The 15563-nt window shown below is 53.2% G+C and overlaps 2 protein-coding genes across 2 annotated transcripts in view; both read left to right on the top strand.

Annotated features, from left to right (window-relative positions):
* RAD51C (RAD51 paralog C) overlaps positions 1–15563 on the top strand; it is a 144955-nt gene that overhangs the window by 52430 nt on the left and 76962 nt on the right. The window lies entirely within an intron of this gene.
* DOC2B (double C2 domain beta) overlaps positions 3070–15563 on the top strand; it is a 33220-nt gene continuing 20726 nt past the window's right edge. The window contains exons 1-2 of the mRNA XM_061363582.1: positions 3070–3760; positions 13773–13852. Coding sequence (XP_061219566.1) covers positions 3430–3760; positions 13773–13852 — 411 coding nt within the window. The 5' untranslated portion in view covers positions 3070–3429. The remainder of the gene's footprint in view (positions 3761–13772; positions 13853–15563) is intronic.

Below are 15563 nucleotides of genomic sequence, written 5' to 3'. Positions count from 1 at the left end.
TGAAGTGCGTTCTCATGGGTGCTGAGCTCAGGATCTTGTCCCAGCTTGCATACACCGCTGGGAGGAAACGTGGCAGTTGATGGGGACAGTGTGTTTTTCTCCCTCACCCTATTCCTGCTGTGATGTTGACTCTGTGACGGCCACTGTCGCCTTCTCTGAAGGATGTCCTCCCTTCATGCAAGGATGGGGTATCCCTCTGCAGAGAGGCTTGGCTCTCTGCCAGCCAGGTCTCTCACTTCCAGTGCTGGAATCAGCAATGTAACATGTAAACTGTCTCCCCCTGCTCTTGTGGGGCTGCAAGGGTGCCATCTTTCCCCCTTTTAGGAAAATGAAGGTCATATGTGTAGGCAATGACAGTAGCTCTGAATCACCCCAGCAGAGGGAGGGATCAAATCAAGTCACATTCCAGGGCATTAGACAGACAGACGGTGGGAATTAAAAGCTTTACCTGGAAACTGGCTTTGTATCTCCAAGCCCTACTTCTGTCTCCCAGCCCAACTCTATTTTTGTCCCTTTTACCTTCCATGTTGTCATGTGTCTTGCCAGTCCAAGGTGCCTGGGTGTGCCATATTTGGGGAGCCCTCAGTAAATACTAGGCTGTGCAGCCTAGGAGGAAATATTCAGGCAGTATGAGAAGGTAGAAAAAGTGTGGTTTATCAAAAAGCAAGCTGCTATGGGACTCATTAAAAGCTAAGGGAGAGCTCCAGCTGCTTTCAGTAGGCTTGTGATCAGTCAGAGACTAGAAAGTCCCATCTGGACTATTAGCAGCAAGTCTTGGTTTTGTTTCTTTCAGTCTATAAAGTCTGGGGATGCAGTCTCCTTTGGGGGCCAGTCCTGCCGTGGCAGCAGGGAGGTTTGCCTGCTTCAGCTCTGTCTTTGCTTTTCCCTTAATCTGGTCTTCATTTGCACCTTGCCCCTTGTGTTTCTGGTTGTTCTCTGCATCCCTGGGTGAGGTGAGCATCTCCCACCATTGCTTCTGGGCCTTGGCTGTGGACTGTCAGCACTGCAGGGCAGCTTTTGGGATGCTGCATGACACAGGAGCAGGCGGAGCTCAGGGGGCTCACCTTAGCCCCCAGAACCTTGACTTCCTGACCTGTATAACAGTCGTTGTCTATCTGGGTCTCATGTTCTATGGGGAAACATTTAAACTAATGATGCTTTTGTAATCATGATAATAATATTAGGCTGTCATATATAACTTAATCTTATTTATTTATTTGTTTGCCCTTTCTTAGAGGGAATTGCTGCTATTTTCTGGGCATCGGGCCCAATTTTTGTTTGTTCTGTCTGCGTCCACACCGCTTCCTGGATGCTGCACCCAAAGATGGAGCCTGTGTGGATGAGCACATTCAGGCTGCTCCAAACCTGGAGGCAGCATTTTGTGCCTCCTGTGTTGTTCCCACCCATCGTCTTGCCACCCGCAGGATTTTCAGCCTCGGCCACGTGAATGCGAAGCAGGTGGCATTTCCATCTGAATTAATAGAGTCCTTGGATGTGGGAAGGGGGTTAAACTGGATTTGCTGTTGAGCCTTGCTGCAGGAGAGCAGTTTGTCTTCTGGCAGGGCAGCACACATCACCTCTGTACAAGAGGTGGGAGCTGCCTGGAGGTGAATATATGGCAGAGAGAGGAAGGAGCAGCTGAGAGGTCACCAGTTCACGCAGATCATTAAAGCATCTGTGTGCATCATGTCCTAGGTACAGAGCGATGACAAGTTTGGATGCTTCAGGAGGGAAATGTTTGCTTCCTGGCGAGAAGTAAATTAGGGTGGTTTTCCTAGTGTCAGTATATTATGAGTCAGGGACGTTCATTAACATTTACCAAAATCTGAGTGAAAACTGAGTTCTTAATTTGACAAAAAGGTTGGGTGTGATTTTGCTGGGTTTTGGGGGAAATTCTCCAAAGAATGGAGCTTTATTTTTAATAGATATCTGCATGCCTGCCTGCAGGAGACTGCAGTTCTGTGCGCATTGATATATGGGATCTGTTGTGTTGTCAGGGTACCTGCTGGTACGGGCTGTCATCAGCATTACATGGTGGTGGGTATCCCAGCTTCATGCCAGACCCACCACACCGGAGTCAGCAGAAAGTCTGTAGTGGGGGAGTTGTTCCTATGAAATACTTCAGACACATTTTCCCGGGCAAGGTGAGTTTCCATGCAGCATTTTGCTCCATGTTCTCACAGCATTTCTCTTCTGGCACTCCTTGCTTAAAAGTCCACCTCCAGTAGCTTGTGGAACTGGAGGTTTATTGATGTGAACCCAGGAGGAGATGAGGTAAAAACACCAGTTTGTGACCAACTCCCTGAGCAAGCCACAACTCGGCATTTTCGCAGGAGCCTGTGTCAGGCTGCAAGGAGCCTGTGCCCTTCCTGGCTGGTGATGGGGCGCTGTCCCTGCCCGGAAAGCTTGCCAGAGAAGGTGCTGAGCATGGCCACACTGGCTGTGAGCCCTGGCCCTACACATCGCTCGCTCCTCTGTGATGATCTACCTGCTGCATTGCTCTATGCCGGCAGCCACAAGGTGGCTGGGAGAGGCTGTGCCGGCTGAGCTGTGAGCAAGTGCCATGTGTTGCTTCAGTCCCTTGTGCGTTCCCAGCCCCAGAGGCTGTGGGTGGCTCACCCAGCCTGCCTAGCTGTGTGGAGGAGGCACTGCTGTGTGGACTGGAGCCTGCTGCAGCAACAGGGCACTAAATCAGGGCGACCCCTTTGAGCAGCAGTGTGGCTGGAGCCGGGAGTGGGCAGCGTGCCACCCGCGCCCCTGCTCAGTATGCACAGAGCATCTCTCTGGCTCGTCCATGCTGTGAGCTGGGATGCCACCGGGGCTGCCACATTCTCCAGGGGCTGGGACAGCCCTGCTTGCAGCTCCAGGGAATGCAACGCAACAGGACAGCGGCTCCTGACCCTGCGCGGTGACCTTCCCTTCTCCGGAGAGGTCTGGTGGGGACTCACCCTGCTGAGGCAGGGAGATGGGGTGAAGAGGTGTGGGGAGGTGTGCTTCGACCCAACTTCTGCTTTGCTCCCCTCGGGCACAGCGGGGCTTTGCTGGGGAAGAGGCAGGGGGCTGGCCGCCCTCGCTGGCCGCCGTGCGGGCCGGCCACAGCCCTCATTCCTCCGCTGCTGGGTACCGCTTTGTTGCTAGCTGGTGACATCACCCGAGAGCCCACCCCCTGCCTCTTATCCGTCTCTCCGTCTCGGTCATTTATTCACAGGCAGCGCCGGCAGGATCAGGGGCTGTGTGAGAGCCGGAGCCGGCGGCAGCAGCAGTAGCAGCATGCGTGCGGCGCCTGCGGCTCAGGGCGCGAGAACCACGTAAGGTGCCCGCCGGAGCCCCCCCCTTCACCTGCCTCTGCTTCCTTCAGCACAAACTTCACGGCTCCTTCACGCACGGTCCGGGCTTCTCCGGCGAGGCTTGGCAGCGACAGCCGCATGCATGACACTCCGAAAAGGAGAGAAAATGACCATAAGTATCCAGGAGCACATGGCTATTGACGTCTGCCCCGGCCCCATCAAACCCATCAAGCAGATATCCGACTACTTCCCCCGCTTCCCCCGCGGGCTCCCCGCTGGCGTTGGCCGCAGCAGCGCCCTGCGCTCCGCTGTCAGCCAGCCCTCTGTCAGCCCCGCCGAGGCGCCCCGCGAAGAGGATGAGGACGTGGACCAGCTTTTTGGGGCATATGGCACAACACCCACCGAGCAGCCAGCCAAGTGCCAGGCACCTGAGGAGGTGGTGGACCCCGAGGGCTACGAGTCCGACGACTGCAGTGAGTTTCTAAGTTTCCACAGGAGTTTGCTGGGTGCTGAGGGGAAGGGTGGGTCTTAGGGACTGGTCCCCCATCTTACTGCCTGAGCCTTGCACCGGGCTGCTGGCCACACTGCCTGTCCCTGGGATTACATTGCAGCAGTGACAAGGTCTGCTCTAGCCAGGGAGCCTGCTTCGGTGCTGCCCTGGGTGGAGGGAGGCCCTGGGAGTGTCCTTGCTGCAGCCAGGCTGGCCGCTGAACCCAAACTAGGGAAGTCTCCCAAGAGCCACCAGTTGCTGTGCTTTGCTCTTGTGGTTGATAGATGCCTCATCTCTCCTCAGCTCCTTGCCTCCAAAAGCTGCCAGCTGGGTTCAAACCCTTTGGTTAATCTGTCTCAGTGGTGCAGCCTGCTCCAGCCACGCTGCTGATTAGCTGGTGATACACTCCAGCATCACCGGGCTCCAGATTGGAGAGATTCATTGGGAATGGTATCTGCCTGGGAAATCTCTGCCCTCTCCCTCAGCAAACTCCGGTGTGTCATTCCTCACCTTCCAGCTGCAGACAGAGCCTTCTGTGAGACTGGGGTGGGGGGGCTTTTGAACAGGAGGCTTTGATTCTGGTAAATGCAGGTGTTTGCAGTGAGGTTTAACCCCTTCTCACCCACCTTGCTGGAGCTTGTAGGCTGCAAAGCAGCTGTGTCAGACTTGGCCAGCCACGGTGATTTGAGATAATATTGCTTTCCTTGAGGTGGGTTAAAACCCAAGGTCTCCATTCAGCCCAGCCTTTAGGGGCCAGATCCTGCGAGGGACTGAGCATGGAGTTTGAAGCTGTGGGATGCTGAGGAAGGGAGTCAGAGCTGCTGAACAGTGCTGCGTGCTAGTCCTGGGGGAAGGGGAGGCTGAGCTCCCACAACGCTGAGCTGTTTACAGCCCAACGCCGGGCTTTTCCTGTGCAAAATGTCACAGCCCTGCCTCGGCATCACTCCCTCGCTGCCGGGCTGGCCCGGGCTGCTGCCATCTATGCCAGACCCTGGAGTGTGAGAGAGCTCCCCGAGAGCTGTGCTTGCTGCAGGGTGGCACGACCACCCCTGTGCTCCCCTCTGCCTGCTCACCACCAGCTCTGGGAGAGGCTGGGGCTCTGGGTACAAGCCAGACCAATATTCCCTCTCCCCATCCCAGGGTCATGCTTTCTATGCAGGAGCTGAGAATCGCGGCGCTCCCAGGGAGAACATCTCTGCTAAGCCACGTTTGTCCCAGCCAAGCAGTTAACAGTGACTTTAACCAGATTTGGGTTATTTTCTGCTCTCATTAGATCGTCTTTGCTCACCCCAGCAATAGAAATGAGAGCAACTGGGCTTCATGGGCAGAGGTGTGTGTGGGAGCTGAAGCACTTGGGGCCATGGGGTGCAGCGCTTTCACTGAGCACTTGTGTGGAAATAGCCCAGGGCACTGCATTCTGGATTTAGCCCTGGCAGCACTGCTGGAAGCAGCTTGGCTCAGTGCCGGGGCCGGCAGTGTTTGTCTCGCCCCAGCTGCTATTAGGAAGAGTGTTTCTTACAGCGTAACAGGTGTCAGGCAAACTGCTGAGGCTGCTTTGCCAGATGTGGTGGGTTTTCAGCGGGTGAAAGCACAGCAGTGCCAGAGCCGGGAGGTGGGACTGCTGGTGTCACAGCTCTGGGGACAGCATGGGATGGCCTCAGCTGCTCTCAGGGCACTGGCTGGCATAAATGGGCAGGATGAGGCTGTCGCTCCTCCATGTTCAGCGGCCAAGTGGCAAAACCAGGCGAGGGCTTGCTGGCCCCATTTCCCAGGCAAGGAGCGTCAAGGGGATTTGAGCGGCCTGGCTTGAGCATTCAGCTACGCTATGGAGTGGCTTTTAGCTCCCCCACATCCTGTGGTGGGTGATTCAGGGCTGCTGCATTAGTCACCTGCACTAAACTCCCCCTGGGGAGCCTGTCTCCGCCTGTACAGCAGACAGGTTGGGATTTAGGTTGTGACACTTCCCTCAGGTGACACACAGGGATGGTGATGTTGGAGCCTGGGTGCAGCACCCACAAGTCAAAGTCTTGCTGGGCAGGGTCTCATCTTTCCTCATTCCCCAGAGGTGCTCCCAGCACAGCCTCACAGAGGTGCAGGGAGAGGGATTTTCCTGTGTTGGGATCCATTGGGAGGAGTAGTGGATGGCTCCTTCCCGTTTGTGCCACCTGCCTGTAGGTTTCTCTCCTCCAACACCATTCTGATGGTGCTGGCTGGCTGGGAGGGAGGACAAGAGCTGCCCCTGCCTGGAGAAATGCAGCATTTGCCTGGGTTTCCCCTATGCTCATTCCAGTTTGATGTTTCTGGGTTTCCAGCAGCACTAGCCTGATGGGTGATGGGACTGTGTTGCTCAGTCACTGCAGCACTGCAGGGTGGCATTGGGCAGGGGCTGGATGGCAGCTGCCAGCATCCCTGCCTGATCCCCGGCCTCCCTGGCAGGGCTGCAGGGAGCTGTGCAGGGCATTTAGGCACCATTCACTGGGACACACTTGCAGAGGCCCAGGTTGATGGCTCTGAGACACATGGGGCTGAGGCCAGTGTTTCAGGGCACCACAATTGCAGCCCTGTGGAGCCGGGGAGCTCAGTGCTCAGGGGAGCTGTAGAAGTGCCAAGGAAAACAAGCATGGTCCCGGTGGGGCAGCCATAACCAGCCTGTTGAATGCAGCGAGTGGCAGGGAGCAGGCAGGGCCAGGGAGCTAACAGAGCAGATAATGAGCAGAGATGTTGGGGCTGGCTCTGGGAGCACTGGGAATTGCGTGGAGCCAGCCCTTCCCGTCAGACCTGCCAGCAGCGCTGCTGTGAGGATTTGCAGGGTCATGGTTGGCACACTTTACCATCCCAAGGCTCTTGGAAGACGAACTCATCACTGCTCTATGCCTTCTCTATCCTCTGTCTGCAGGGATGCTCCAGGACTGGAGCCCAAGCTGTACAGAGCAGCGGGTTTGTCCCTAATGAAACTGCTGAGGAGGTGGAAAAAGGCAGGAGAGGTGGGGAAACGTGTGTGCTGCAAACCCTGCAGAAGGGTGGTTTTGTGCTGTTGGACCAGTGCTAGCATCTGCTGTGAGCAGATGACCCACAGGGATTTGGGGCTGGGAACGAAGGGGATTCGTTCCTCCTATCTTGGGACACTCGCTGTCACCTCATCTCTGGTTCCCCTGGCTGGTGCCTGCTGACAGCAGCAGTGCTGTGTCCCCTGGGGTCCGCAGCCACCAGGGATGCTTCCCACCCAGCCAGGCAGCACGCTGCTGAGGGAACATGGTTTGCAAGGAAAAATAAGCAAATGCCAGCTAGGTGGCAATGTGCCACCTGTGAGGAGCTGGGTCTTGCCTCCCATCTCCCCTAATTCCAATCACATCACTGCCCTTGCAGTGCCTGGGCTTTCCCCTCCACAGCACTAAGGTGAATTTGTACCTGATGTATTTTTAAGGGTCTCAGAAATCTCTGCACAAGCAGCACAGAGTTAGAAACGTGGACACTGAGGGAGCACTGCTGTGGCTTCTCTTTGCCAGAGGACAGCACTGGAGGCAGCTGCCACCCTTCTGTAATGTGCAGGCAAGTTTCTAGCCCTTGAAGAAACGCTTCATTTCCCTGAGCTGCTGTTTGGCTTTGGAGCAAGGCTGTGGACAGTGCTGGGCAATTTCCTTCCTCCTCTGTATATGTTTGGCTCTGGTTTTTCAGATGGGGAGGCAGCCTGAGAGCGTGGGGATGCAGAGGGAGCTGGGGTTTATGGAAGTTACTCCATACTGTTCCTGCCAGCGCTCCGAGGCTATTCATATGTGTACAAATCCAGCCAGTTCTATAGCATGTCCAGCTTTATTCATGGGAGGAGCAGGCTTGTGATCTCCTGAGCTGCAGCAGCATAAAAGCAACTTCTCCAAGCTACAGCTGAGAGGCCTGTCCTGGTGCACGGCTGCTCGTGACGCCTGCTGCAAGCAACGACACAGAAGTTATTTAGGAAGACTCTCATTCTGAGCAAAGAAGATAATTAGGCAGGCAAAGCTGTCGTGCAGATATTAATTACTGGCTGTTTAAAGATGTAAAGAAGAATGCAAGTCTTAAGGGGTGCAGGGTTTGCAAGTCACCTGGCAATGCTTTTGGTCAGACAGGAGGAGGCAAGAAGAGATGACGAGGGGAAATGTGCATTGAAATGATGAGGATATTTACTTCTGAAGCACAGCTCTTTAGCATATGCTGCCACTGCTATTTATAACCTTTGAATCGTCTTTTCAATCCAGATAAGGCCAAAAGAAGTATTTTTTTTTTACACAGGAAACAAAACAAACCACTGCTGATTTCAGCAGAGCCTGAAGCATGGGTTTGCCAACCCTATCACAACCCGAGCTGCTGACGCCAAAGAAACGTGTGTAGGTACTGGGCAGTGTCAGACCCGAGAGTGAAGGGTATCAGGGAGCTTGTAGCCCTTCCAAGGGTGACACAGAGTGTTAATTAACCAAGGTGGGTTTGGATTAGCTCCTGTCTGATTTCCAGGAGGATACCTTGGTATCAGGAAGGTGCTGGCATTTGGTGAGGTCTCGCCTTTTCCTGCTGGCTGCCCCATCAGCAATCTAGGTGAAGGTTGCACAGCGGGTGCTCTTGGTCCTCCAGAGACCCTTCGGCCCCTGGAGATGCTCATTCCCAGGGGGTGTCCATGGACAGAGACACCCTAAAGTGCTAGAGATAGATGCAGGGCACCCAGCAAGACCAGCACGTGAGGATGGGCAGGGTCTGTTTGGGCATCCCTTCTCCAGCAGAGATGAGAGAGCATATGGGCTGTGGCCTCCAGCATCTCTGTTAATGAAGGAGCCATGCAGCTGCTGGTTAATGAGGGGCCTCCCTTCTCCCTGACTTCCTCCCTCCCCAGCAGCCTGCCCAGCCCTTCCCCTTCTCCTGGTCCCAGTGTCCAGGAGGGAAGCTTTCTGTCCCAGGGTGACTCTGCCACCCTCATCCCTTCACGGACACCCCTCGCTCCAATGTGCTTGAGCCCAGGGGGTTCCCAGATCTTTTATCTTTGTATTTAACACTGAAAGCAATTTTGGGGGGTTGTTAATTGCAACGCTGTCTTTCATTAAAGGAAGAGAGAGGGAGAAATTTGAAGGCCATCTCTAAATTGAAATTGCCGAAAGTCTAATTGCTGCTGACATCAGGGACCATTTAGTGCTGTAAAACATAATTACGTCTCTGAACTGTTCTGAACAGATAAGTGTTCCTCTGAACACTCCTCCTGGAGAAGACAGAAGAGCTGATGAGCATCCATCAACCAGCATCACAAAGAAGCAGCTCCATGCTCCGGAGCTTGCCAGGGGCTGGCGCTGTATCTCCAAAATGAGGCAATATTAATTGCCATAGATTTTAAGTGAAAAACCCATGATATGGCATGAAGCAGTTGCAAGAAAGGAAAGTTGTGTTAGTTCCTCACTCCTGGTCCTGTTGAATTCAACCGCATCTGTGGAACTCCTGAGGAAGGAGGGAATTCCTGCCTGTGTGCTGGATCTGGTCCCTGCGTTGGCCCAGAGAATTGGTCCTCGAGCTGCCCCATGTGTGCCACTGAACCTGGTTGAGGCACTGGTGCACATCCAGGGAGGCAGGAGCACACACAGCTTCCTGCCAAAGTGATCTTCCTCAGCCCTGCTTGGAAATGGCAAGGAATAATTTCTGTTCCTCCTGAGGAGTCATTTACCACCGTTTTACATGGGGCTGTAAGCGCACAGAATTACTTGCTGCCTTTCAGGACCTTTAAAATTATCTCCATTGCAGAGGAAAATTAAAGCAATGGAAGAATAGGGACCTATCTTTTATAGTGCATTAAAAAATACCCAATCTGAAGGTTACTGAACCTGTGCTTTCTGTAAGGAAGAGCTAATCCAGACAATCCCCAGCAGTCTTTTTACTGCTCCACTCTGATCTCCCTGGCACAAAATCCATGAGCAGGTTATCTTGGGAGCAGCAATGCTGATAAGCAAGAGGACTTAAGGCCCTTGGACTTCCTTTTAATTAGTTCTATAGTGGTGGGGTTTTTTTTTGTTCAAACCTTGATTTCTTCTAGTGTAGAGCCTTGCTGGACTTTCTAATGGCAGTAGTGCTGTGAAAGCTTCCTTGACTTTGGAAGGTAAGGAGCCCATTTACTTCCTTCCTCTGCGGGCTTTGCTGAAACTTCTGGGTCTGTTCTGCATGCATCGATGCCTCTTCTACATCTTGGCCATTTCTTGGGCTGAGAAACTCTTCTCCTTGGGGTGTCCCTGGTCACCAAGGGGTAGATCTGCTGAGCTGTGCAGCCCAGGTGAGTGTACATAGCCCGAAAGACAGGGGCTGCATAAGGGAGCAGGGAAGAGTTATCGCAGTGCTTTGCCTTTCATCCCTCAGGTAAAAATAGAAGCTACTTCAGCCTCCCCGTCACCCTGGGCCCTGATGGGAAATGTCAGCAATAAGCAGTTTGTGCCGACTCCACCACCACGGGCGCAGCGGCACTGTGCCGGGATGCGGCGCTGCCCGCGGGCTCCGGGCGCTCGCTGTATCCTGTGCCTAAGCCCGGAGATGCATCTCTCCATTGTGCTGCTGTCTGATCATTTTGTGGCCCACTGAATTAATCAGAATGCCCAAAGATCAGAGGGAGAAGAGGCCGCATTCCTGTGCAAGTCAGATTTATTTTCCTTTTTAGAACCTGTGTTACATGCCAGACCCTGGCCGGCACCTTCCCATCAATCTCTCCCAATTCATGGAGAAGAAAGAAGGTCAGAACCCACTAATGAGTTCAGCTCTCCTTGTGGTTATTTTATCATTGGAGCAGAATAATTGTAATAATAATGAGACATCCTGCCTGCTGTCTGGAGAGCGTAAAGCTGCCTTTGTAATGCCTGACAAAAACATTTATTAATACTTTTTTATTTGCAGCCTGTGTGATTAGAGGGCAGTGTTCAGAATAGCCCAGTGGAGTTAAATATGTCTAGTAAGAGTGCTTGGAGTCTAATTGCTGCCCTTTGCTTTTTTAGGCACTTACTCCCTTAATTAAAAGCACAATCAAGATGCATCTCAGCTGTGAGGATGGGTGGGAAGGGGAAATCAATCAAAGAAGGGTGATTCGGCCACTTTGCAGAGGGCTCTGCTTGGAGCCGGCTTCAATCCCAGTCCTGGCGTCTGGAGGCAGCAGGTCTGCAGGAGTGAGGGTGGCGAGACCCATGCTGGTGTTTGGTGTTGGCTTGCCTGACAGCTCACTTGGTGTGTTCCCCGCTCTGGGAGCACAGGGCTGGCTGTGGTCCTGTTAGGGGTTCACACAGAGCTGCTGTGGGATGCAGGGCTCCCACCCCTGGATTCAGCTGGAGATCTCCTGCCATCTCCTCAGGCTCCACAGCATCACTGGGGCCTGGGAGAGGCTGGCTGGGGACACAGGCAGCTTGAGTGCCAGCCTTGTCTCTGCCTTCGCTCTGGTGGATCCATCCCCCACTAGCGCATCCCTAGGAGTTAACAGAGACTGCAGGGCTGTGCCCTGCTCCTGCAGGAGATGTGTCATCAGCATCCACCACCCTGCTGGGTTCTGTCTCTGGCAGCAGTGCTTGCCCTCGGCTCTGTAGTAGCACCTTAGCTTCCAATCCCCAAGTTAGCCTGATCCCTTTTGCCATCTCCATACGGCTGCACTTTTAAACAATTAGCACAACATGTGCTGCTGATGTTTTAACATCCCTCTGCCAAAGGCAGATCCTTCCTTGGAAATCAAGACTCACCATCAGTGTGAAAAATACCTGTGTATAGAGGAAAACCCTTCCAGGGTTAGAGGAGAACTGGGAACAGAATACAGGAGGCCTGGGGAAAGGTATGCACCCCTGTCCATGCCCTCCCATCTGCTGGCAGCTCTGGGATGAAAGTGAACTCTCAGGGTTTGCTCATGGACCTCCAGTGCTGGGCAGCAGGACCTGAGTTCCCATCTGCAAAACACATTGCTGTGCTTCTAGGTGTTGCCTGTCTTGTTGGCCCAGGGCTCCCTGCAGCCCTCACCCCGGGCGCAGGTTGTGGCAGTGAGGGATAGGAGGCTTTGTCATTATTTCCTGGCTGAAGGCTCTTTTCACTCCAAGCTTTTAATTTGTTTTATGAATTACCCAGTCCAGCAGGATAAGCCACGGGCCTCCTTCTGTGGTAAAAATAAAATAACAGCTTGAACTTGGGAGGGCTGAGCGGTGGAGCGGGCAGGAAGCGGCTGATTAAAGGGCAGGTGGAAATGATGAGGCTCTGAAACTGGAGGCTTCATCTTCTGCTCTCCAGTGAAAACACGGATTTGTGGAGTTTTGCTGACTTGCTTGTCACCCATGTGCTGTGGAGCTTCCCACTACACCCACCCCAGCACAGTGGGCTGTGCCAGACCCCCAGGTTGATGCTGTGATGCTGCTGTATGTGGCTGTGAGCTCCCTGTCGCCAGGCAGAGGTATCTAGCCATCAGCCCACTGGGCACTGCTGTGCTCTATCTTCCTCCCTGCATGATGCAGAGCAACTTTGGACATTTGGAAATGCCCGATCAGCCAAAACCAGAGGTGATGCACAAGGTGTTGCCTCATCCCATATCACTTCATCTTCCCTGAGCCCCAGCAGGTAAACCCCACTGATTTATAACTTACCTAAACCAGTAGCTAATGTGCCATGAAATTAGTCCAGGACAAGGGGGGATACATTATTCTGGCTCTGAATATTTGCTTTGCTTTGAAGGCAAGATGTTTGCTCCAGAGCAATGATTTTTATTTGCTAGCAGGCAAACCTGCAGCTCGCTTGGGTTTGGGCTGGAAGATCGCTGTGAAATTGCAGCAGGAAGGTTTCAGTCCCCTGAATATCTGCCACCTCCCAGGGCGCCTGGTTGCAGAGACTATTGACGCTTATTATTTCCTGCCATAAAGTTTGTCAAATTTGCCTCCCAGGCAGCAAACCCTGCTTTGATATTAAACAAAATTGTTCTGGTTTGTATTTTGGATTCTTTTCCCCCTGCTCTAAACCTGCGTGCTGCACGAAGGTGCAGTTACCTTGGAAACAGTGGTGGGATGCTGCGTGGCGGCAGGGCAGCACTCCAGCAGACCCCTTTTGGAAAGGTGGGCATGGAAAAGTGTGGGCTGTCAGGTCCTGAACTGCCGTGGAAGTTCAAGGCTGGTGGCAGGTGAAGCTGTGTTGGGAGATGCTGCTCCTTGTCTGGGCTTTGGTGTGCAAATCAGGTGCAGAAGCCATGGAGAAGGTTAAATCCCAGTTTTGGAAAGCATCTTTTTAAGACTTTTCCTCTGTTCTGGATTAGCATGACTTGCTCAGATCATCCGAAGGGAAAGACCTTCTCAAATCAAATACACTTTTGCTGCTGAAGCTCTTCTGGTTTGTTCTGATCTCCTGCCCCTTCCCTATGGTCCCATCCCAGGAGCTGCCCCATCACTGCTGTTCCAGGGTTGCGTGTGCCATAAGGGAATGCTGCTCTGATTAAGAGCTGCAGGTGTTTTTTATTTTAACCATAAAAGTATTTTCATTCTCACTGGGTTTAATTTACAGATTGCAGCTAAATTGAAGCTGGGAAGGGATCCTATTGGTGGTTCATTTGCTTGAAGGTCTCAGTATACAAATATGCATTCTGGAATGCCCCCAGCGATGGAGGGGGAAGATGTGCTGACAGTGGGTCTGTGCCTGGATCCTCCCAGACAAAACCCTTCAGTTCCTGGGGGATGGAAGCTGCTGGCTGCAGTGGGCCTGCTGATAGATGGGGGTGACCTGTGTGAAAGCCCATGGAGGCAAAGCCTCTGCACTGACTACAGTGCCGGGGCGAGCTGCAGTCATTCATCCCTTTTGCTCCTCTACAAGGCTGTGCCAGCCCCACCAACCTCCCAGCATGAAGCCATGTTTCATAACAGGCTTACAGGAGGATGTTTTATGTTTCATACTGTCTACAGCCATTTCTCTAGTGTCTTTGTCCATTCCTTTTGTGCTTAGAGGAAGAAAAGCCAGTGTTTGCTGGGCTGCAGGTTAATAACATCTTTTATCCTTTGCAGCCACTCTGGGGACGCTGGATTTCAGCTTGCTCTATGATCAGGAAAACAACGCTCTCCACTGCACGATCAATAAAGCCAAGGTATGTCTCAGCACCGAGTGCGTGAACAGCAAGGACCAAGTGTGCCCAGAGCTGGCCACCTTTGTCCTGTGTTATGAGGCCACCAGGGACTGTTGATGTCCGCCACTACAACTGTCCCTTTGCCAACACCATTTTCATCCCAACTCCCAGTGCTTCCGCCTTCTCCTTCCCCTCCATCCCTGCCTTACGGAGTGTTTCCAGCAGGATGGAGACGGCTGCTCATCCCCGTGGTGAGATGGTTGCAGCTATTGATGCTTTTAGAAAAGCACCCAACTCGATGTTGTTATTTACTTGACGCTGTGACTGGCTGTCAGTTTATAAATGGCTCTTTTAAATGCTTCTAATCATTGCCACAAAGTGCTCTGCCTCAGTGTCTTTGCCGTCTGTGTGATTGGAGCAATTAGGGTTTCTTTTGCACATTTTGGAGCAGAAACAGATAACTGAGGTCCCTTTGGGCCCCTGAAAGGTGCTTGGGGGTGCTGCTTGGTTCCTCTCTGCTTCTCCAGGCAGGAGGACCGGAACAGCAAGGGCTCCAGATCAAAATGGCTAGACCCCAACAGTGATGGGTTGGTGGAAGAAGACCCAAGTCCCTGTACATCTTGGGATGAGGTAGAGGGTTTTTACAGAAGACAGAAGAAACTGCAGGGTATCAGGCTGTAAGCTGAGCCCCTGCAGGTTGAGACCATGTTGTTTGCCTTCATAGGATGCTCCTCTCCCTTCCAGCTGCAACTGGCTTATTTCCAGCCCTCACACCAGAGCCCACTGTGCTGAGTGCTAAGCTGGATGCTGAGGATGCACGTTCCTGCCCCATGGTTCTTTCCATCTGGAATAAGACCTCAAGCACAAAAGCTTGGCTTTGGGGATGAGGGAGCTGCTCCAGGCTGGGGGGTAAGCATAGCACCCACAGCTCCCTGTGCAGGGCAGAGGCAGTTTTGCTTCCTCCCCTGCCTGTCGCTTATGAATTCACCGGCAGCCGCTGGGTACGGCTTCCCTTGGTGCACTCAGGAGCGGTGCCAAGGAGGAGACTTCTAATTGGGTTTGCAGTGGGTGGAAGATGGAGAGGAAGGAGACCTGCGAGCGGCAAGTGATAGATCTAACATCAGCGAGAGCAAAGGCAGGGCTGGCGGAGCAGACTAGCAATTGCTGACCCCATCCCACGGGGCTGGGAGCACCACATTGCACCGGCATCACCCCTACTCATAGGGTGGGCAGACCCCCCCTTGCTGCCCTGACATTCAAGCATTCGAGTCCTGTTCATTTCCATTCTGCTCTCATTCTCCCATTTTTCTCTTTTATTTACATTGCCATCTGCTCGCTCTCATTTCATCTCTCGCCTGGGGAAAGCTGCCAAAACTTGACTACAGAAAGGTAAGGGCCAGGACCTCGGCTGCCGTCGGTGTAGCTGTTAGATGTAGTGGTGTAGGGAAGGTGACGTGGTGACGAGGGACGCCAGGGGCCATGTGTGCAAGCCACAGCACAGTGCTGGGGTGTGCACTGCCCTTGGACTTGGGCTGGGGCTGGTCTGGCTGGGGTTTTGTGTGCATGTCTCAGGCCCTCAGGATGTGTCCCAACTCCAGCAGCTCCTGAAGCTTTGGGCACTGCCAGCAGCCATTAAAACCTGGACTACTTCAGCCATAGGAGAAATGTTTTTCTTTCTCCCTTTGATAACCCCCCCAAGACAACCCTTTTCCTCCTTTAGATCATTTTACTT

Source organism: Neopsephotus bourkii, unplaced genomic scaffold, assembly GCF_033783945.1.
Source record: "Neopsephotus bourkii isolate Nb327-2 ecotype Australia unplaced genomic scaffold, CSIRO-AGI_Nbou_v1 NB_1154, whole genome shotgun sequence".
Classification (NCBI taxonomy): domain Eukaryota; kingdom Metazoa; phylum Chordata; class Aves; order Psittaciformes; family Psittacidae; genus Neopsephotus; species Neopsephotus bourkii.
Note: the sequence above shows the minus strand (reverse complement) of the source record. Positions and strands in the feature narration are given on the sequence as shown.